Source organism: Camelina sativa, chromosome 7 (assembly GCF_030686135.1).
Source record: "Camelina sativa cultivar CO46 ecotype springtype chromosome 7, ASM3068613v1".
Taxonomy (NCBI): domain Eukaryota; kingdom Viridiplantae; phylum Streptophyta; class Magnoliopsida; order Brassicales; family Brassicaceae; genus Camelina; species Camelina sativa.
Genome location: NC_141886.1, coordinates 28,469,608 through 28,492,646, shown reverse-complemented (window position 1 = coordinate 28,492,646; position 23,039 = coordinate 28,469,608). Strand labels below are relative to the sequence as shown.

Sequence of the window (23,039 nt, the reverse complement as noted above, 5' to 3'; positions counted from 1 at the left end):
TAAACGACAAGTGTCGGCATGTAAAACGTCCCTCTCTCGACATGTGTTTACTACTACTCTCTTGTACTGGGATAAAGGAAAGATCATAAGTCAAAGATCGTGTGCGTGCGAGATCATATATACATCACGTGTGAGTATCCTATGTATTGAGGACACGTGTCGAGAATCTGTAGTAGCTCCATACAAAAAGTACCTATAGTTGAACTTTTTTAAATTAATATCTATAAATTAATAATTTTTTCATATCTTGGATCAATATAAAAAATAACACATTTCAATAAAAGAATAAAATAATATTTTTTGGAAATCCTATATAAAAATATGGTCCATCAATATTATAAATTAATAATCAAATAAACTAAAAATATATATAGATATATACATATATATCTAAGAAAATTTAGTAAAATATAACTTTATTGTTGTTTGTCTATTTTTGAATTTGCATTTTTGTTGGAACTCATCTTAAATCTTTTTCATTGTTGTTTTCTCAATCACATCCAAAATTTGTGAAGAGTCTAGATGCGATAATTGTTTATTTAGTAACTGGTTCTAAATGTACCACAATATCTTATTCGACTTCATCATTACCATAAAGGATAGTAGTTGCAATTTCTTATAAACTTAAAACTTTTTACATTTGTCATTTTTACTTAGATAATTTAATAAACGATTGAAATTCATCCTATTACGATAACCAATGTTATAAATTAAGAAATTTCTTTTAAAATGTAAATGATAACAAAAGTATTTTATATTGTAATAGAAAATTTTCAAAATTACGAATATGAGAAAATCTCTTCATAAATTAATAAAATATTAATTTATCAATAAATTAATAATTTATTTATAAATTAAAATTTCTATAAATTAATAAAATTTTATAGTTCCGACCTTATAAATTTTATAGAGGTTTTACTGTACTAAATAAAGAAGATAAGACGAAGAAAACTTTAGATGTCTAAAACATCCAATAGCCCATTAGAAGCCCAATTAATCTTACATTCACACACTGACACACATATTTCAAACAAGAAACGGCACGTGTAAGTAGAAGTAACCGTTGTAGAGAGGGCACGGCAAAACTAGAACAGTCTCATCAGAGCTGCTTAATGATAACATAAACGAGCGACTGCTTGGTCTACAAAGAAGAAATGGGAATAGAAAAAACCTCTAAATTTTCAAGTTGCTGAGTTCATACCCACTCACTCGTCTGACTTTGGGAACTCTTTAACTAAACAGTCCCATGGGAGTTGCCTTCTGAGAACTGAAAACACCTCAAGCAGGTTTCTAATTACGGAAACCCCTCAAGGCTTATACACTAACACGCCTACGCCAGAATTGGAAAATTTTAACACCTTCTGTGCATGGAACCATATTTTACAAGTGAACTTAAATCAGACGAGTTCTAATATGGTTTGAATATGATGGTTGTTTCGTGTTTTTTTGATTACTTGAATCTCTGTATTGTGTCTGTGTGGTATAATAATGCTAACTTGATGCTTAAGGATTATTAATCTCTCAAGAAAGTATCCCGCTAATTTCTCTATGATACGAACTAAACATATATGGTTTGATTCTGATTGAATATACTGGTTGGTGCAGAGTCTATGATTCGAACCCATGACTTAAATTCTTATTGATTGTTGCTTTGTCTATACTTTGAAGTTACATCTTGAGTTTATTGGTTGTTATGTGATATATGCTTTAAAGCTATGGCTTCAATTATTGATTGTTTTTTGCTTGCATCGTCTATTATTTGAATTGAACATATGGCTTGAATCTATTGGTTGTTGCATGGTATATAGTTTTATTGAACCCATTGCTTGAGTTGCGTTTGTGGATTGAATTATATTGATTGGTTAGTTGATCCAATTGCCATTACGAATTTACGAACCCGTGACTTATAATTTTTTGGTGAAATCGAAGAGAGAATATCATTGTTTGGAGAACTTAACCTCATCATTCCAAGAGTCTCTATCTAGCTCATGCCAAATTGTCATTCTCTTATCCGCATAATCTTTGGCAATTAACCGACAAGGTTGTCTTGAGGGCATAGTTTTCAATATAATAAGATCTTTTAAACATCAAAATCCCATAACAAAGTAACCATTCATTGCATTAACAAACAAGTACAAACTTTATTCTTCTTTTGTCTTGCAAACTTTATTTATATTTTACAAGTTTGCTATTAAGCCACAAACGGCGTTGTCGGGAGCGTTTGCCTTACCACTTTCACTAGTAAATAAACTTCATGCCACCGCAACTGCCTGCATAGCACTGTTACTGTACACCATGTTCTCTGTCCTGTCACCACCACCACAACTACCAGATTATGCTGCTTTCACCATGTTTCCGCATTCACCGCTACAACCACCGCCGCAGCCGCTTGCATTTGCTGCTGCTTTCACTATGTTTCCGCAACCACCGCCACAACCCGCACCGCAGCCACTGCCACCGCTAGCTTTTGCTGCTTTCACCAAGTTTCCGCAACCACCACCACAACCCGCGCCGCAGCCACTGCCACCACCGCAACCGCTTGCTTTAGCTGCTTTCACCATGTCTCCGCATTCTCCACTGCAACCACTGCCACAATCGCTAGCATTTGCTGCTTTCACCATGTCTCCACATTCACCGCTACATCCACTACCGCAGCCGCTAGCATTTGCTGCTATGTTCACCATATCTCCGCTTTCTCCACTACAACCACTGTCGCAACCACTAGCATTAGCTTCTTTCACCTTGTTTCCGCATTCACCGCTACAGCCACCTCCGCAGCCGCTGCCTTTTTCAGGAGCTATGATAGCAGCTGCAATCCCCACATTCGTGGGGTCTGCATTCACTTTATTTTCTGTCACAGCTACAAGTTTTGTCTGTTTGCTTTCCTCTTTTACGTCTTTGGTTCCGACAGTGACGCCATCAAAACCTCCTTTCTTCAGAACAGCATTGAGTATGAAAGCAGATACGATTCCAGGCAAAACCAACCAATTCTCTTTCACCTGCAAATTGAATAACAGAGTCAGAACGAGCATGGCTAAGATAAAGAAGAAGTAACATTCCAGATTTCAGACTTGCCTCAATGGAACCAAATTTCATATCAACCAATCCCACAGCTTTTCCATATGGATGTTGCTTAGAAAATTCCACAAGAGTCATGAAAGCTTGATCGCTTCTAAGGTTTGCGCAGTGTTTTGGTTCATAATCCAGCTTCCTCCCAGAGAAAACTTTCACCTGCAAACCAATAAAAAGCATTGCATCATTGGAGTGTATTACATTATCAAAAACAAGAAGGTTACTCTCTTTTTAATTGGAGTGATGAAATAATGGAATATACCACTCGAGGACCCAAAAGCTCGAAGAGCGGAACACTGCACTGGAAGGGTTCATTTGCTCAAGTGACCATTTCGAGTCCAACAAAGACCAGAAACTACCAGTATAATCCGCAAGCACGTGAGTTTCACGAGAGTCTGTCTCGCCAATCACTTGTCTTTGATCATGTTTAAGTGTTGTTCCACCAGTAGAGCTCCTAAAACACAACAAAGCAAGGATTTAAGATCATGTATATACCTGGTTGGAGGGTGATCTCAGCAGAAAAACGTGTTTAGTTTTCAAGAGAGTGTTGTTTTAAACGCCATACCTCATTTGAAGACTGATCACCTCAGTTTGTGTTTCATCAACAATGTGTGTTGAGCTCTTAACAAGACGGGACTTCCCCAAAATTGGAAAGAAGCAAGAGCCTTTGCACGATGGTCTTGATTGAACCACGTGTAAGACTGATGGACTGCGTATTGGTGGAGTAAACGAGACAGCGACTCGCAGGCTGATGGGTTTTTGATCTGCTTTGCTACCTTTGCTGCAGGGTGTTAACTCCAGCCACTTTTCCACAGAGAGTTGAGTTGTTACTGGAAATAGAAACTCCTTTAGTGATAAAGAGGCATAGCCCAGGTTTTTAGGCTCTCTCGAAACTGGTATCTTAGACGGTGAAGAGGAAATAAGTTTGAAAACAAGCTCTCCTGTAGGTTCACATTGGAAAGTAGCAACTTGCTTTTCCCCAACCTCAGATAAAATGGTCAGTCTACGTTCAGCATTGAAAAGAGAATCAGGCTGACTTTTACTGAACAGAACCGAGAGCCTTCCCTTATGTCCATCTGGTACGTTTCTAATCCCAATTATCTCCAAGAGAACCTGAAGGACACAAAAGGATCACATCACCATAACTACAATTACCTCGATACAATCAAGAGACAACCACATAAAAGGATAAAGAAGAATACCTCAACAACTTCCACTTCTGAAAATTGGATTAAATTCTGAAAATTGTCCTTTGCAGTTGGTTCTTTGGCGAAAACATCAGAAAAATAAGGAGAAGTGGTGACAGGTGTAGGAGTTTGGCCTCTATGCATTGCACCGGCTTTCCAGTACCTTGTACCAAATGTCTCCTCCCATTGTGCAGTAGTCTTAGAAAAACCGGTATCAAGCTTCTTACCTTTGCCTCGGTCAGAATCTGTGTCATCATGCTCCAACACCTTACCAATGAGCTTCTCCATATCATCACAGTAAGAAACTGGATGCAGTTGATGTGTGTGCCAGATAAGGTCAACATCATAAGTAGGAACACAAAACCGTTTTAAAGACCTTTCTCTGTTCGTCTTAATCAGATAGAGAAAGCCCTTATATCTAGCAACAGCTTCTTGCAGAAAAATGTCATTGTTTACATGGGACCTCGAAACCTGGTAGTAAAATGGGCTCTGCCTCTTAACAGCTGAAACAAGATCATATTTGGTGCATTTCTCGAGAGCTGAAGATTTCTCAGAGACGTCCTTCGAGTCTATGTTATTCAAGTCTAAGTCATAAGGTTCGTCAGGATACAATCTTTTCCATAATCTTCAGTTTTCAATTTGCAGTTGCCATTAACAGAAGATACAACTCCAGAATTGTCGAGAACTCTCCCGTAAAATTGTTCACAGTCAGTCTTATACCTCACCTGGATGGATTTAAACATAATGAAGAAATCACTCAAAAACAACTAACAACAAAGTCAAAGTTTTTCCTATCGATAATTCCCAATAAACATTACCGGATTAAGCCTGTGGCAATGCCAAATCCATTCACAATCAAGAGGAGGGACCAAAGGCCCTTCACCAACCGATGATGATGACTCGGAGTATTTGGCAAGCAAAGGAAGCCAACAAGCATTGTACCTGAACAATCACCAAATTTAATCACTTTTAACATTCAAAAATACTATACAAACATAGAGTCGAACCAAAGAAAGATATAAATAAACCTGTAGATAGCTTTATCGAGTTCAGGGCCATCGTAAAGCCATCGGTTCCTATCAACAGTTGCGAGGAACAGAAGCTGTTGCTTAGCTGCAGCTAATAAGTCAACGCTTATCTCTATCTTCTGAGCTTCAAGCCACTCCAATTTATGATCTTTCTCCTTATCCATCACTTCAAATTCAACCTTTTCAAAAAGATCACAAACAACACTTATCAATTTGCATACGACTTAAGCAAATCAAATATATGTGATTACCAATTTTTTGACCTAATTTAAAACCTAAAAATTTGATCTTTATCTAATCAAATTGCATAAACCCTTATGAATTTGAAAGATCAACACTTCGGGAGAATTAAACCCAATTTTTTTATTTTTCAATTCGGATCAAAATTTAATCAACGAAGTCTGTGGCAACTGACTAGCATAAAGGATCAAACGGGTAAAAACTCACCTCCGATCGCCGGAAACTTCACTTCTTCGCCTGAGAATTTATCCGATCACTCAGAGAAAAAGCTTTACCCAGAGATGATGATGATGAACAATTGCTACTTATAGTTACAGCGACTCCGAAATCAACGATACACAGGGGAGTTGTTAAATGGCATATATGCCCCTATATCACATAAGCGATAAGCCTAAACCAACTGTACTTTTAACGTGTAGTATACGCATCGGATAATCGAATCCAATGTACTAAACCGGACTTAACCATACCGGATTTGATCAATCGAATCCAACGATCTTTGTCCCTCCAGATGAATCAGAGGATCCTTTAGTACACTCTTGTAGTAGTAGCCTGTCTTTGACAACCTTATTATTTGCTGCTTTCAAGATTGGTCTGGCACTCTTTCAAAGTCTCGTCCAGCCATTGTCCTCCAGACACAGCAAAATTAAATTCAGACAAAACAATTGCCGAGTTCAGAATGTTTAAAATAAGAGTCTGAAACAACCAATGAACTCAGCTCTCTCCGTTAGGTTGCTTTTGTATGTTAAAAGATCAAATCCTACAATTCTATCATGATTTGAGTAGGCTTTTCGGACTCAGCTAAAGCACCGTTTGAGATCCAGTGAGGAATCCATATAGCTCATACTAGCCTTACCAAAGCTTCTCTCATCTTCTCAAAAGGGGCATCAATGGACAGCTTCTTTGCAAAAAACTAATGATCAGTGATCCATGGTCTACAGAAGTTTTGTGGTTAAGCCGCTTAGGTACTGGAAAACAGCATAACAGTCAACAACAATGGCTTGGTTCTATGGTCGGTCCATGACCCCTAGATAGGTGATCTCGTAATCCCTACAGGGTGGAGACCATGGGGCCAGTCTTGATGAATCTAAGTCACAAATGCAACAGAATCTAATGGGGGAAAAGAGATTGATACATGAGCTTTTTCAGATCCTTCTTCCTCCATTGATGGAAAAGCCAAAAGGGGTAACAACAGGGTTTAACATGTGCTCCACCAAGTGAAGAGAAAAGACGAATATACAAATCCCATGCATTGAAGATGGAAACTGGATACCTCAAGCAAAGTTTATAAATCAACAGCAAAAAGAAGCAGAACTCCAAGAGTTTAATGAAATAATTTGTCATTCAAAAGAGATCTTAATAGACAGACACAAGATACACAGAGTTATGAATGAATTCATATTTTTAAGCTACCAGATTACTTACTAACAGTAATGGGAAGAAAGAAAAAGAATCATTCAATGGTACGACATTCAACAAAAGATGCTTCTTACGATTAAACCAAAGGCTCAGACTCAGATTTCGGTTTCGATTTCAACAGAGATATCAGCTATGCGTGGTTCACGTAGCAAAGAGAGAAGGATTAGCTGTGGCGGTACTCACTTGCACTTCCAGCATTTCCAAGCGACGTTCCAACAGATCCAACTTCTCATTCAAAGATGCCAACTTGCTCTTTGTGGTCGATTCTGATAAAAAAAAACACACACACAAGAAAATAACATCAACTCACACACATTTATCAAATTAGCTCAAGACAGAAAGTTTCATCAACACACAACATTGTCTAAAAACCAGCTAAGTTGAAATTAAGAAGAAGATCATTACAAAGATCTCTCTCAGTCTCAGCACATGATGGATCTAAAGAACATGTGAAGTCAAAAAGGATCACAAATCAGAAAACGCCCAAACGAATCAACATAAAACTCGAAACCAATACATATGAAATCTGATCATCTCATCTCAACACCAATAAAAAAAAAAGTCTGAATTTTTCATATAACCCACCACCAAAATCAATCTCCACAACCATCAAAAACCTTCCTTTGACCAAAACCCTAAACAAAGTTTCTAAATTTAGCATAGACGGAACTGAGACAACTCCAAAATTGGACGAAGAATTCAAAACCCAACACAGGAGAAATTAAAGTGAGTGAGGTTTACCGAATTGGACGAGGAATTCGAAGAGACGACGAACATTGAGAGAGATGTGTGAGATGAATTCTCGATTCTCCCAATCTGCTTGAACAGCGATTCCTACGTTTACTGCATTCGTGATCCCTCCTGCTTTCGCCATTATTAACTCTCTCTCTCTCTCTCTCTCTCCTTCCACAAGACACACACACACCCAATGATACTCACAGATTTCAAATTCTGCAGCTTTTTTTTAATTTGGATTTACCTTTTTTTTTTTCGATTCAACCCAGCTGTGAAAAAAAATGATTGAGCAATCGATTAGAAGAGGGTCACCTTCTTTTTCTTTGGTTTCTCAGAAAAGAATTCTGAATTTTTTTATCGTCCTTTTTCTCGTAGGTTGTTTTCTTCTTTTAGATGATGTGTGATTTGACGAAGAAGATGAAGTAAGATTAGATTAGAAGAAACGGGTGTTTTATGAGAGATTGACAAAAGTTATGGGGCTACTTTGTAGTTTCTGATATTTGGTATGTTACATTATTTAGTGAAATGTTATGAGATTTTTCATTTGGGTGGGCCGGTTTGGTTTAATATTTTTCTATGTTGCGTAGTTAGTGTTCAATCTTTTTCGTTCTATTCAAATGTCACTATCAATTAAAGATTAAAGATTGAGCAATTCTTGGTTCTTTAGTACATTTTAATCTATTACAACGACAACAAAAAGGAGAGAAGAAATTTGAATACTATTACAACCAATCTTTAGTCTTTGGATTCAAGATAATTTTAGTGAATTATTTGGTATGCTCATTGGTTCTAACACTATATATGTATGTATCGAACATCATCATGTATATATATCATGTTGTATACTATACACTTAATCGTTGCCTATACTGCTAGACAACAAGTGTGTTTTGAACCCAATGTTACGTACCAGGTTATACATAAATTTTATTTGGAAAGATCGATCATGAGATTTTTTTTCTACTCCACCTTGTTTGATTATTATTTTTTGTTTTGAATACGACCAAAGGACATAGTGGATAAAGAGATATGTTAATTAAACAATGTGCTTTTGTTATGTCAGTCATTTAAACACCGCTACTTTCTAGGCGATTTTTTTTGCATCGTGTCGATGTATTGGATTTTAATTAATAAACAAACATACATCTCGATTTGGTTGGCTTCATTTTACCTGAAACGACAATACCCTAAACTTTTGCTTTTACCAATTTTCCCTAAACTAAAGAACCCAATAATCTCAACTAAATCTCCCTTTACTAAAATATCTCGATGATTAATCTGTTCTAAGTTATTTTTAAAAAAAGTTTGATGAATCTCCCGTTAGAACACACCTAACATATATGTAAATAAATATGTTGTGACTTGTGTGCGTAGCTAAGTAGTTTTTGCTTAATGGTTTAGTTTTGTAGTTTGTACGTACTGGTACGTCAAGAGTTTCCTTATCTATTGGGTTCTCCTAACTGTCAATCAAGAACTCTCCTGTGTAGTCTTTCCATTCGGGTCAGCTCAACTAAATTAGGGGTTACTAAACACACACCACACACACACAAAAAACATAAAAAACACAAAACTGAGCACAATTTTAGGTTTTAAACATGGTGAATTAATCCTTGTTAAATATAATACATGGTAACTTATTACTTTTTTAAACTTCATAGGAGCAACAAAAAAAAAGTTAGTTCCGTGATTTAGTTTTTTTCTTCTATTTCTGAGAAATTATATAAATTTGATTAAAGTCGAATTTGAACTATACGAAAACCGACCATAATATAATCTAATGGTTTGTGGTAGTATCGATGATGGGTCGATCACCATCCTGATTCAAATCCGTAAAATGAACCAAAATACTCACATACCAAACCGACCTAAGCTTTACTCTAACAATATAAACGTACCGAATGAAAAAGAAAAACTGAAATATGCACCAACAAATAGAAAATGAAACCAAACCGATATTCAAATGAGCATCATGCACGCTACTTAACTATATCGTATGTTTTTATCATATATGTCTACTTAATATATACTTGAAATCACATGAGAAAGCCAATAAAAAAGAATATAATCGTGGAGCTGTTCCATTGACCATTGATTGCACTATATCGTACAAAATCAAACCTTCGGTTTGTTCTCCGACATGATTACACTCGCACTTACTTCTTCCTGAAAGCATATTGACATAGTTAAACGACGTACGTGTCCCTCCTCATATATAGTATGTACGTACATTTGAAATGCTTTTGAGATAGTCAAGAACGAACAAGTTGTTATATCTTTTACGATCTTAGCTCTTTGATGAAGTCTCATAATGGGACTGCTCAGGCTGGCTTAGCTGCAGCCTAACCTCTGCATGGGATTCATCAACTGCATCTACTAGCTCATGATTTCCCAATCCATTTTTGTTTGACTTTGCATTAGCCTGTAAAAGATCATTACCACCACAGTACCACTTTTATAGCTAATATCTATATATAAGTTTTTCTAGTTTCAACTAGCTTAGCTAGCTAGGATTTATTAGATGCAACTTGAAGTAATGAAGTTTATTATTTCCATTTTTACCCTTTTGTATAGTTCGACGCTTTCCTGATGAATCCTTTGTACTTTTCTCGACAATTCGAGGTTTTCATGATGAACAAGATTTCTCTGCAAAAGATTAAAAAGAAGTTATATAAATGATATATAACATCAATTATGTGTTACGTGTAAACAATTTTTTTGTGTACTGTCAAAGATCAACACAACATCGTTAGTATCTTTTCTCTCACTGAAAATAGTTTTCTTAGAAGAGTTAGTGTTTGCATTTTTATCACATTTGCAAATTAAGACTTATAAATAGAAAACTTAATAATTAGGGGTTTGATTATTCATCATCTTAACTGGCCGGTACGTATAACGTTACCTTTCTAGTTAGTTCTTTGATTTCATTGGTCAAAATTTGTTCCTGCGAGGTTCGAAAAGATTGATTAGTTTGAATTTCATTGTTCCAACACGAACGAGCTAGAGGACTCATACATATAGATTAATATTTACCTTTTTCATACGAATTCCACGTAAACTCATTTCAAGTTGGCTCTCTAGATTGTGCAATTCCTTAACGCCCAAACCATTTAGTTGCTCTCCGGTTAGTTGCCTGTTTCATTACAAAAGATCATTGCAGATAATATATACATGGCGAGACCATAACTGGTTTAACCTGCCCGACTAAATGACTAATTCCAAAAATAAACCAACCCGACAAAGAAAGCATGCTCCACCGAGTTTTCAACATATACATATAGTTGTTTCCCTTGGTTAAATAAACATGACGATATGTACATTATATGTATGCATCTGTTTAAAAGGAACTTATTAGAGACATAAAGATCCATTTTGTTAACAATCTATATATGTAACCAAGCCATTTTAAATGCACCAATTTTTAGCAAATTAAAATAAAGAGAGCAAGTTTTAGTTAGGCACCAAGTGAGAACATATCAACACGACTACACTAGTACATAAGATAAAGTTAATTCACTTATTACCTATTAGTTTCGAGTTAAAAACTCATGATTACTCACAATTGTATTAGCAAAGTACGTACCGATGATTTTCTTGCAATGAGTGCAGTTCTTTCCTCAATGTTTCAGCCTCTCTTTGCCAAAACTACAATACGCAACACAATCTAACTCATCAACTCTCAAACTCAAGTGGAATAATACAAATATGATTACGATCTTAATTACTAGTATAATTGTATTTTCCTCTCATTATGTGTGGTGAGATTATGTTATACGTACCTTAACTTCTGATGCAGGGTTCACTAGTTGTTGCTGCTCCATCTTGGTCTTATTGAAGCGTTCAATGGTAGATTTCACACTGTACGTTCATTAATTACAAGGTTTTTTTAAACTCAAAACTAGTTTCATGGAGTAGTATTTATATCTATGGAGCAAAATAGTATAACGTTTGGATATAGAAATACGTATTTCTATATCCATTTCTAATGAAATAATAAACAAATTAAAATCTGTACTTCCTTGGATAGACTTTTACAATCTTTAAAATTTTGTCAAAAGGTTTAAGATTGTTAGCACATAATTAGAAATAAAACTATATAAGTCAGACACACATATCATTCATATATGGTATTCACCGTTCATGGTTTAAGTTTCATATATACCAAATTAAAATTATGGATCTTCAAAAATTATGTGACAAATAAAATGATTCAGTCATATATGGCCATATATACTGAGTCACCTGATCGTTCTAGCATAGTACGATATATATACACAAAATACTGAGATTCATATATATAAAAGTTCATCATTTTACATATCATCTCTAAATGTGAATATGGTGATTAGTACACTCCTTTTTATTACTCTTTTAGTTTTCCAGCGTTGTACTTGTTTGAGCTTTTATTACTATATATCACCTCTATGTCTCAGATGTTTCTAAATTTGGCAAAGATACACAATATACAACCAATGATACACATGTCCACACACACAAAATAAGCAATGAGCCTACTTCAAATTAGTTTCTTCATCTTTAAAACTAGTCACCGTCTTTAATTACTATTTGTTTGATTTGCCATCCTCCGTTCAAACTAAGTTTCCTTTGAAAAGATTAAGATTCGTGAGCTATATATAAATCACCCTTATATATACTAAAAAATACAACATTATATCTGACACTAGATGAACAAAAATGTATACTAAAAATGAGAAAATCAAACAACTTAACACAAATTATTGAATTAATCCAACCCTTTAAAGAAAACAATACATGATATATATTATTTATATATAAGTAATTAAGTGCTTATATATACTTCCATGTAGTAATAGATATACAAATACATATATACATGTGTATCTTCAGGTACGTAGATGTGAGATCTAGGGATATATTGAATGGGGAAGATAGAAACCTGGAGCTGGCAAAGTCATAGAGCTTGTCGGTATTGGAGAAAATGATGAGACCAACCTCGGCGTCACAGAGAATAGCAAGTTCTTTAGCTTTCTTGATGAGACCCTTTCTTCTTTTGGAGAAAGTGACTTGCCTACTGGTCGAATCATCGATCTTCTGGATCACAATCTTCCCTCTCCCCATCAAGTTTTAACTTTGTATCTTCCTCTCGATCTAGGTTAGCTTCCCTGTTCTAGGTTTTTTTTTTTCTAGATCTTTGCTAGACCAAAAGGAAGATGAAGAAGAACGAATCAGGAGAAAGAGAGAGAGAAGATACAGAAAATAGAAGGAAGTAAGAGTCAACAATCTATTCGAGGAATAAACAAAGGATTATCTGTTTGAGTCCTTTGTATTGGTTGATATAACTTATTGAGGGCTAATTTAGTAATGTACCAATTTTATAACCTAAGATAATGTGTACATATATTTCAAAGAACACATGAGATCGAAGAAAGCCCTATTAGAGAGAGTACTTGCAGGTTATAATATATATATATATACAATTTGGTTAGTATAGTGCATAAAATAAAATATATCTGTTTAGTTTGATTAATATATATACCAGAGAAATTCAAAACAAAAACTGAAACATAAGTCTTATTTGAAATTTCTATGTTACTATTTTTGATTTAAAATCAATAAATAAATTTTAGATTGTAAAATGTTACAAAAAATATGTCATTTATGTAGACATAAAGAAACTACTAGGTATCAACCCGCACTATGTGCAGAACAAATATATACAGATAAAATTAGAGTTGTGTGTAAATTTATTTTCTAGGATCTAAAATTTGTTTAAAAAATATATATCTATAACCCGTGAAAATATTTTTAAATTAAACTATTATGTATCAATTAAATATATGTATAACCCACCATTTTGTTAATCTATGCAAGATTTTTTATTTTTATTTTATTTTATTTTATTTTGTGTAAGAATATGTTTCACCCATAAAATATTATACCAATGATATTAAATAGGTCAATTCCCTATAATAATGATTATTATGATAATTTTATTTTGGAAACTTTAAATATGTGAATAGTAATCATTTTTTTTAATAGGTGAATAATTTCTGATTTTCAAAACATTTTAGATCTAATGATTTTATATTTTAATAATTAAATATGTTATAAAATGATCAAAATAAATTTTAATGTTTAAATTTTTTAAATTAATTGTAAAGGAATATTCTTTAATCATTCATAAATAATTATGTGTAAATATCCATAAAAATGAAAACAATAAATTCATTGGTGTTCTGAGCTCTCTAACGACGACACATCGGCATTATCTTGAGAATGCTTCTGTATTAATATATAGAAGATTGTTTGCAGACATATTCTATCTCATCAACATAGTATGGCGAGTTTCCAATTAGGGAAAGTTATTGGATATAGAAGAAAAACGTAATTAGTCTCATTACAATGACAAAAATCTCTTTAATAACTTGGTTTTTTAACGGACCGTTTGTAAGTTAAAACATATATATATATATACACCAAATATTGGTTCCCATGATCTAGTCCAAGTTAACCAAACTAATAGTAAATGGGTTTATGTTTCCTTTTAAAGTTTCGTTTAGTGACCAAACGGAATATCAACAATTGTTATAGCATATATATATATAGCAATTTATGTAAGTAAAGATTTATTATAAGGTGGAATTAATATATAAATGTGTGACAGACGTACACGTGAGAGTAGCAGAAACAGCTCCTGAGAATACTAATTTGGAGATGCTTTCGCACGCTCCTCGTCCCTTTCAGCATAGATTTCGTACACCTGATCCACTTTTTTATTACAAACTTCCTTTGTTGTATATACTATGTTCAGCCTTACATATTAATTTCGTTAAAAAAATACTTTCCAAAAGATATACGCACCAAGATCTCGAGTCTTCTATATGTTGAAGAGAGGATACACTAAACTACAACAAGCTTTGGTTCAGTGGGAGCTTTTGGACCAAACATGCAAAACTTTATTGTATCCAAAAATACAAAAGTCGAATTGAGGAGTTATTAAATTAGGTTAGAGAAAATATAATTGTATCAAGTTTTTTTATTGATCATATATATCTATCTATATAATTTAGGTTAGCTAGTACTATGTTTTTGAGTTTTCGATTAGCATATAATTCAATTTCAACATGTACATCTCCAATATGATTGGTCTTACATATAAACCTAAGAAACAATAGTTAGATTCCAAAAGGAGTTTGAAGTTTCATGATTCATCTTTATATGAATTTATAATATTTGAGTTCTGAAGTCTCCATCATAGCTTTTAGAAATATGATTGTCACACATGCGAAAATGTAGCATTTGTAGAAATTGAATTACTATTAATCTATACTTAGCTTTTTGAAACCAGTGTTTAAGAAATTATCTCCAGCTTTTTTTTACTACTGCTAAAGCTTTTTAAATTTTAAGAGTTTAATTATGACTGAGACCCAGTATGACAATACTGTATATGGTGACCACGTGGGTTTGTTTTTAACCAATCAGATCTCGAGTCTCCAACACACAAATAAGAGTGATTATTTTTTCGTCTTGATTTACGTTTATCCTTAAAATGAATTTAAAAGGAAACAAAATCTACCTGCCAGATGTCAACCATCAGCCGTCAGTGTACCAATTTGTTCTTCTAAACTCTAAAGAAAGATTTTGGTTTTTTCGAAAGAATGAATACTTTAACAAATATATTCGAATTTAATTGGTAATCACTTATTAATTCGTATACCACCTGAATATGATCATATGTTAGTGTACCACTAGTTCTTCATTATTAGTGTATAAGTTTTACTTTTAAGTATTCCACTCTAATGCTCGTTTTTTGGATGTTTATCTTCAAACACTAACTCTTTTCTTTTCAGTTTTATTTCTACTACATACAACATTAAATCTAATTAAATTAGATAGTTCCAAAATTGCGTTAGCATGATCTTAGTCATGAATCATGATTGCAATATTTAGACCTATAGGTACATTCGAGATTTATGAAGTTCGTGAGAACTGACAGTGATAGTAGAGTGATTAGTACTCTTTCACGTGAACTTCATAAAATAAAGAGCACTCATTTATTCCATTTGATGCTTTCAATTTCAAATCCAAACAATCCATAAAATTAAAGGTATTTTAATTTTCTGAGGTTTTACTAAATTACTGAACTAAAGCTTGAAATTTGGGTCGTTGGAACTTGAACACTGGTTGTAATTGTACTATATGTTCCAAGGTTGTTGGCCATGAGTTCATTGTTTATACTCAGTAACAGTTAATCATGTCAATGCCATGATTTTAAAACTATAAAAATTACTGATACTACATCAACTCTTAATTATATGTGGATATATAATTGCGTTAACCAATAAAGTTATTTGTACGAAACATTTTCTAATGTAATCCCCACTTAAACACACCAATTATGATCTAGATATTGATTGTCTTCTCTACATTATCCATTTTGATCTGATCTCTAATTACTCCAACTTCGGCTATATTGTTTTTGTTGTACGTGCTCGTTAATTTTACGTGTATTAATTACTTTTTCTCGTGGCACCAGACTCAAATCCTTACCACTTGTTTCTTTGGTAATTGTATATAAAACTTAGAGATGTGTCTTGTATACTTTGAAAAAAAAACTATAGATAGTGAAATGTCCAGCTAGATTATTGAGATGTCATTACCGATGAACTTGATTTGAGGGGCTGTGAACGAAGAATTCAATCAGATAATATAATTTGCGATTTTTGGAAATGGAAAGAGGATGATTACGAAGAAAATATAAAAATGAGACTAGGATGGTTAATTATGGCGAGTATAAGTCATATTGTAAAATAATCTGTTATTCAAATCACAAATTTCGGCATGGTTTTAATTTTAAAACACGAAAATTAAAAAATAAATGAATAGCAAAAACATTATTATTTTATTTTTTATTTTTTTCCGACAAAAAAAACAAAAACATTCCATAATTCATATTTCCTCTGTCCAAGTTTGATGTTTTAGAGAATTTTTTTGTTCCTAAAAAATTGATGTTTTCAAAATTTTAATATATTTTCCTTTTTTAATTATTTATTTGAGTAAAAAGTGGAAAAGTAGGAGAGATAAGAGATGTGAGAGAGAAGACAACAAAAATTAAAGAATAAGTGAATAACAAAAACATTAATTTTTTTCCGAACATTCCATAATTCATACTCTCTCTGTTGTTCCTGATAGTTTCATGTTTTAGGGAATTTTCTTTGTTCCAAAAAATTGATGTTTTCAAATTTTTAATATATATTTTCTTTTTTTAATTATTTATTTGAGCAAAAAGTGGAAAAATATGAGAGTAAAGAGAGGTGAAAGAGAAGAAAATGTTACCCAATTGAAAGAAAAAGTAAATCATGAATTGAATATATTTTTTTTACTTTAATATGTGTGAAATATACTAAACATCAAACTATGTGAAACAGAAGGAGTATTAAATTGCCCTTCCTTTTATTTGATTTAGGACATACTGTAATCTATTTCTATATGGACCCTATTTTAAAATTGCGACACTCTTATTGGACTCACGGCCTGGCTAAGGGCCCGTTATGAAAAATATATTGTTGTAATTTGTGAATAGGCATTAGTACCGTATATATTGTTTAGTATGTATCACTTTGATATGTAAAATACAGTTACTTTTGTTTAATTGCGGATCCACTCTGTTTTTATTTTTGCTCAATATCAAACATCATTGTACAATGTCTAATCTACAACTGATTAGAACCATCTAGAGGTAAAAAAAATACAACTTAGGATCATCAGACTCCATTAAATTTTCAAATAAGTTGCTCTCTTTTAAAACCGGTGCTCTCATAGTAGGCTGAGTATTAGCTTACGTACATAACCGATTTTTAGAAAGAAAAAAAAAAGAAGAGAATATGGCAGAAACAAGATACCACATGTTATCATCTATGTGGAGAATCTACAAACGTAGACAGAAACAATTTGGTAAAGGGCCAAAGGGACATTTATAAGCAAGTCTTGTGATTTATGATTCCTCAATAATGTTCATATTCACGTGACTAATCTTTGTCCTTTTTTCTCTTCCATTTTTGTAATTATAAATCGTTAATTAACTTTTCTAGAAGCACAATTACTTTTATCTTTTACCGGAGTTAGTCGCAAGCAAATAGAAAACTCAAAACAGAAAAGTAGCAAAATTATAGGAGTATTTGGTTTAGGGGAAATTAATATAATATATGATAGGGTCAAGTCAACTAAAACAACAGTAGACGAAAATATATTAAATTATAGGTTTGTTCACCAGAAACATAATTAAGTTTTACTGTTTACACTCACAAAGAAAAGAAAAAAAAGGTCTTATTAGTTGTTATTAGATGAGTGTATATAGCTTATATACTTGTACATATCATAGCTGGTTAAGGACTCTGAAATATCCAGTTTATAGGTTAAATTAATTGTATAAATCCGGTTTGTTCCTGTTTAATAATCACGTTCAACATAAGAACGTTTTAACAGCTCTTTCTTCATTTAATGAGAAATCTAGTTTTCTAACAAACTTTTCTCTCAATTCGTGTTTGCTGATAGTTGTGAATTGTGATCATGCCCACTCATTATCTCAAAACTATCCTTTTGTCGGATTCTTCTAGTGAAGTAGTGATCATTTACAATGAAAAGAGACATCCCAAATAATATAGTGTAATGTAGAATATGTAGTATACTGAATTCAACGTACAATAGCCCTGAAGCGTATAATGGATATACTAGCCTTACAAGTTACAACGATCATATCTCTTTTGTTCATACCGACTATCCTGACAAATGTAACTACTGTATCTCAAGAAATATCACTCTTAACGTAAGAGTATCAAATGAGGCTAAGTTAGATTTGCTTTTCAGTAGCCAAACCACGCCTGACGCTTAACAACAACATTTTTCACAACGAAGGAATTCAACTGTCTTAGTGGATACCAAAAATATATATATACCAAACAAAGAGACATATATAGAAATTAACTTAAGATTCAAAGGCCTTTCCATCACACAAAAAGTAAAGGAAATTATAATTAATTTGCTATCAATTTGATTTTTTCTCTTCTTTTTTATAATCCGAAAATTTCACATCGAACCCCATAATTCAAGGTTTGTAGAAGAGCATAAATTTTTATTATTTAAAATATCTCTAGTAATTAAGTAATCAACCTAGTTGAAATCACATTAAATAAATATATGTGTATTCAAACATTGATTTTAAAAAAATTTGGATTTTGTTTAAAATCACATGTTATTCAATTTGGAATTTTAAAATCTCTTCCTAAATCTAGTGTTATTGAAAATGACATTTTTATAAAGTCATTCAAAATCACTCAAAATCTCTGTTATTCAAACAACAATTTTAACAAATCATATAAAATAAACTGTTATTGAAAACATAATTTTGTTTTTCTTTCAAATCCTGTAACAATGATTTTGAGAGATTTTGGGAGATTGTGGATACATTTTTACACTAGAAATCCAATTTATAGAATCACATCTCTAAGGGTGATATTTTAAAATATTTCTTTTACAAAAAAAAAAAAAAAATTGTAGCCGAGTGTCAATATATGTGGAACTTGACAAGAGCTGCATCTCATCCAGATCAAAACCACCCACGAACGTAACTACTTATCTCTCTTTCATTTTCTTTAACAAGAAAGATAACAAGTACTTTTCCAGAGAAGTGATTAACAATTATTAATACATGACTTCAATTTGTTTTTCCGGTTTCGTAGACCAAAAAAGAACATTGAGGAGAGTAATTACTCTTTTAGTGTTTTTAGGCCTTTGCTGCATATCACTGGTCATTTGTAAGAAGAACGAACTAAAGAAGAAGCAAAAATTGGTAATGGAGGAGATTAACGATACTGGGAATTTAAGAGAATAGTTGTTTCTTTCTTTTGTTTTGATATCCATTTTTTCTAAAAATCTTTTAAAATCACCCATTATAATCTTTTTGAATCTCATCAAATCACAAACAAAATATTTAACAATGCCACCAAATATCCTAAAATCTTTCAAAATCTCTAATTTACTAAATCTCAAAAAGTCCTCCAAAATCATAGTTTGAATACACCCCCCTAAATACCTCAAACCATATGGTTTTCAAGTTTACTAAAGCTTTTAACCACTAGATTACTAATACTAAGTTTTGGTTATTTAGTTATTTTCCCTCTCTGTACAACTTTCTTGACTTGAATCTATATTGTGCTAGTTTTGCAATTCACTCTGATTATTACAGCCTCGGTATTGAAAAGACTCTTATTCTTTTTCTTAGTAAATGACAATTTTGTATATGCATATACAAATTTAGGTACGTAATTTATAGTGTGATTTTCTTGACTACACTATTACAGATTAATTATATTAGAATTTTTGTAGAGATATACAATAATAAATAATAACATGTTAACTGATATTTTGGAGCTTTGTAAGATATATTGTTAGCTTATATGGCCAAAACTAGAAGTGTAATTATTCAGTAAATTAGATGTTCAGCTAGATTCATAACTAATATTAACATCACATGGATAAAGAACATCAAAATGTGTTTTATGTTACACATGTTACTGTAATTTTCGTATAGTTTTCACCATCTATAATGCAAACACTCATAATTATATTCAGACTGTGGGTATTTTTCAAATATATTATCTATATATAGGAAGAATCTTGTAAGAACAAAATTTTGTGGTTCTTGAAATTATAGCAGAAAACAAGTCGTTCTTTGAAATCTCACCAAACTTCCCAATCGAACAAGCCAAAAGAAATGAAATCATCTCTTTTATTTTTTTTTATTATAAAAAAACATACTACAGTTTTTGTAGCCAATTTTCCCTGAATTACAATTTGTGAAAGATAAGCAAATAAAAAAAGGAATTACCAAATTAAATAGGCTTTACTGAAAAATATTCAATCGTTCAAAGAGCCATGAATATCAAAATCTTAGTTCAACAATATCAAACCAACTCTATATTAATATTAATATAATTAATTAAATTGAATGAAAAAATACTACATAGTATAATACACGTCCATTGCTAAACATGCGTTTCAACCACTTTAACCCTACGATGCGTTGAAAAAATAAACTTACGGCCTACGGGGAAGAAGAAGAAGAACTCAACCATATTTGATGACTTTTTGAAATTAGAAAATGAAATGTGAATTTGTTCTTTTTTCAAAAGAGGAAAATTGAAAATCAAATAGTCTCTCCACCATTCTAACTAACCTACTTTGAAGTTTCTTTTGTCTTGCACCAACGAAACCACAGAGAGACCTGTAACCCATTTTCGCCGTCATTATTATAATAATACCCCATTATGTATTCATCTCTTCCTTTTTTTTATAAGGTTTATCTTCATTTTAAAAGTATATATGATCGTGTGTAATGTATACTAATACTCTATGAATGTTAATTTACAGCCATATAAAGTATAAATGTTTCTTTATTTGTCACATTTTTTAAAAAAGATTATGTTGTGTAGTTGTGTCTATATAGTGGGTCGGCTTGATGCGCCATCATCAATGGTGGACGATGTCTTTAATCGATTATATAAGTACTTTTTCTAAATGGCTCGAGTAATAATATATGGATCCGTGTGTAGAAGTATCTTACAGAATCGACAATAGTTTTTGCGTAAGAAAAGTTATTTGTAATAAAAAAAACTTTGAAATATTCAACTTTTGAACTCACGTCTAATCTCTCTTAATCACTTAAAGTTATGGAAAAGTAATTCAAAAGTAGTAGCGTTAGATCATCTCATTATCACCTAATTACCATATTACATTTTTCCTAACTTAACATATTATGCGATTTCGGTATATATCTTATATTCTATGCTTAGAAAAAAATATTAATTCTTGACAAACTTTTGGGGTAGGGACAAGGGAGATAGTCTTAATGTGGGGGGTCAAATTAAGACCGTTATTTCGGTATTATGTCATCATCTTCTATTTTGTTTGGCCAACTTGATGACGTACGAACTAATCAATTATCATTATATAAATAATATATAATATATTTGTCAACCTTGTTATAAATAAACTTCTTGTACTTCTTCTACTAATCTATAGATTTGTTAAAAAAACTACAATTTCTGACTAAAAAAAACAGTTTAATTACATATGATATACCATATGAATACTAAGATAAGAATTACTTATCGCTCTAAAGCTAAAAATAGCAGGGTGATGATGATGATAAGTGGTGCAGTTGGTTCCATAACCTAGAGAAAGGTGTAAATCCATCCGACTTTAGTGCCTTTTTTAAAAAAAAAAATTTACTGCAAATTTAGTCTGCCATGCTTGAGCTAGTAATCTTAGGGATTTTGGTAAAAATGATGATCCGGATGTGCGAATAATTCTTTACCTTATATACACACTCTTGGGATTAATCAAAAACAAAGACCATATTACTCAAAATAATAATGAAAAGAAAGAAAAAAAAACTTAAAAATACGTGATAGATTAGCGATCCATTAGACGCTAAGCTCTTTTTTTTCTCCAATCACAACAACAGTGGTGGAGAAAAATTGTGTCTTGCATAACCACGTATAAATTAGAAACATTGACTTATATTTGGGATGCCAAAAAGAAAACGAATGTTACAGCGAACAATTAGATAATAATAATACTTTACTTCGCCAAATGTTTATGTCTTAGATAATATACTTCAGTCAGTTGCATAAATATTTACTTTACCAAATGTTTTTCCAAATCTGTTATAAAATCACATTTCAGAGATGACGACGCTTCTAAAAACAATTTTAATCACTTAAGCTAAGACGTAAAAAACTATAAATACCTTTTTGTCCATAAGAGTCCTTGGTAAGATCCTAACCCATAAAAGCAAAGCGAAATGGAAGCAAATTACACAACTATGTAATTACTAAAGGAGTGAAGAGCAAGAAACTAAAGTGAAGAGGACATAGAATTGAGCATACCCTACATAGTACATATCCTCCAGCTTCATGAAAAACTTGTGACACCAAACCCATGAGACCAATGATTCCTCTTAGTACACAAGATTCAATCTCCTCGTCACCTGTTTCACTAAACAGAGGAAAGATCAGTCGGCATCAGTGTCGCTGTTGATGATTAAATGGATGTTATTCATCGACTAAATGATTTTATGTAATGAGGAGAAAGTGTCGATTTAAAGTTAATCAAGTAAAATTTTCTAGTGATTTTTTTTTTAGCTTGGAGAATAATTTAAAATCTTGTAGTGAAATCTTCTTTTAGCTTCGAAAGCAATATGGTTGTTATTGGAGATGTAATTTCTAAATCTATATAGAACTATAAATAATGGAAATCAAAACATATGGATTTTGAAATAACATGTTTTATCCTTGAATTTGAATCTTTCTATTTTACA

General features: G+C 32.4%; 2 protein-coding genes and 1 pseudogene across 3 annotated transcripts; all 3 read right to left on the bottom strand.

Annotated features, from left to right (window-relative positions):
* Nucleotides 1-2,093: 2,093 nt before the first annotated feature.
* LOC104702802 (glycine-rich domain-containing protein 1-like) lies at nt 2,094-5,865 on the bottom strand (annotated as a pseudogene). The gene is made up of 8 exons (XR_015562460.1): nt 5,735-5,865; nt 5,288-5,466; nt 5,078-5,201; nt 4,275-4,984; nt 3,638-4,185; nt 3,335-3,526; nt 3,076-3,231; nt 2,094-2,999 (listed from the first exon to the last, which is right to left on the bottom strand). The product of XR_015562460.1 is annotated as a glycine-rich domain-containing protein 1-like (transcript).
* Nucleotides 5,866-6,850: 985 nt separating this feature from the next.
* On the bottom strand, nt 6,851-7,958 carry LOC104702801 (protein BRICK 1). Its single transcript, XM_010418722.3, has 2 exons — nt 7,688-7,958; nt 6,851-7,212 (listed from the first exon to the last, which is right to left on the bottom strand). The coding sequence occupies exons 1-2, from the start codon at nt 7,818-7,820 to the stop codon at nt 7,088-7,090; spliced, it is 258 nt and encodes an 85-aa protein (XP_010417024.1). The 5' UTR covers nt 7,821-7,958; the 3' UTR covers nt 6,851-7,087.
* Nucleotides 7,959-9,580: 1,622 nt separating this feature from the next.
* Nucleotides 9,581-12,966, bottom strand: LOC104702800 (agamous-like MADS-box protein AGL17). The gene is made up of 8 exons (XM_010418721.2): nt 12,597-12,966; nt 11,458-11,536; nt 11,262-11,323; nt 10,712-10,811; nt 10,581-10,622; nt 10,241-10,324; nt 9,943-10,100; nt 9,581-9,844 (listed from the first exon to the last, which is right to left on the bottom strand). The coding sequence occupies exons 1-7, from the start codon at nt 12,776-12,778 to the stop codon at nt 9,966-9,968; spliced, it is 684 nt and encodes a 227-aa protein (XP_010417023.1). The 5' UTR covers nt 12,779-12,966; the 3' UTR covers nt 9,581-9,844; nt 9,943-9,965.
* Nucleotides 12,967-23,039: the final 10,073 nt, after the last annotated feature.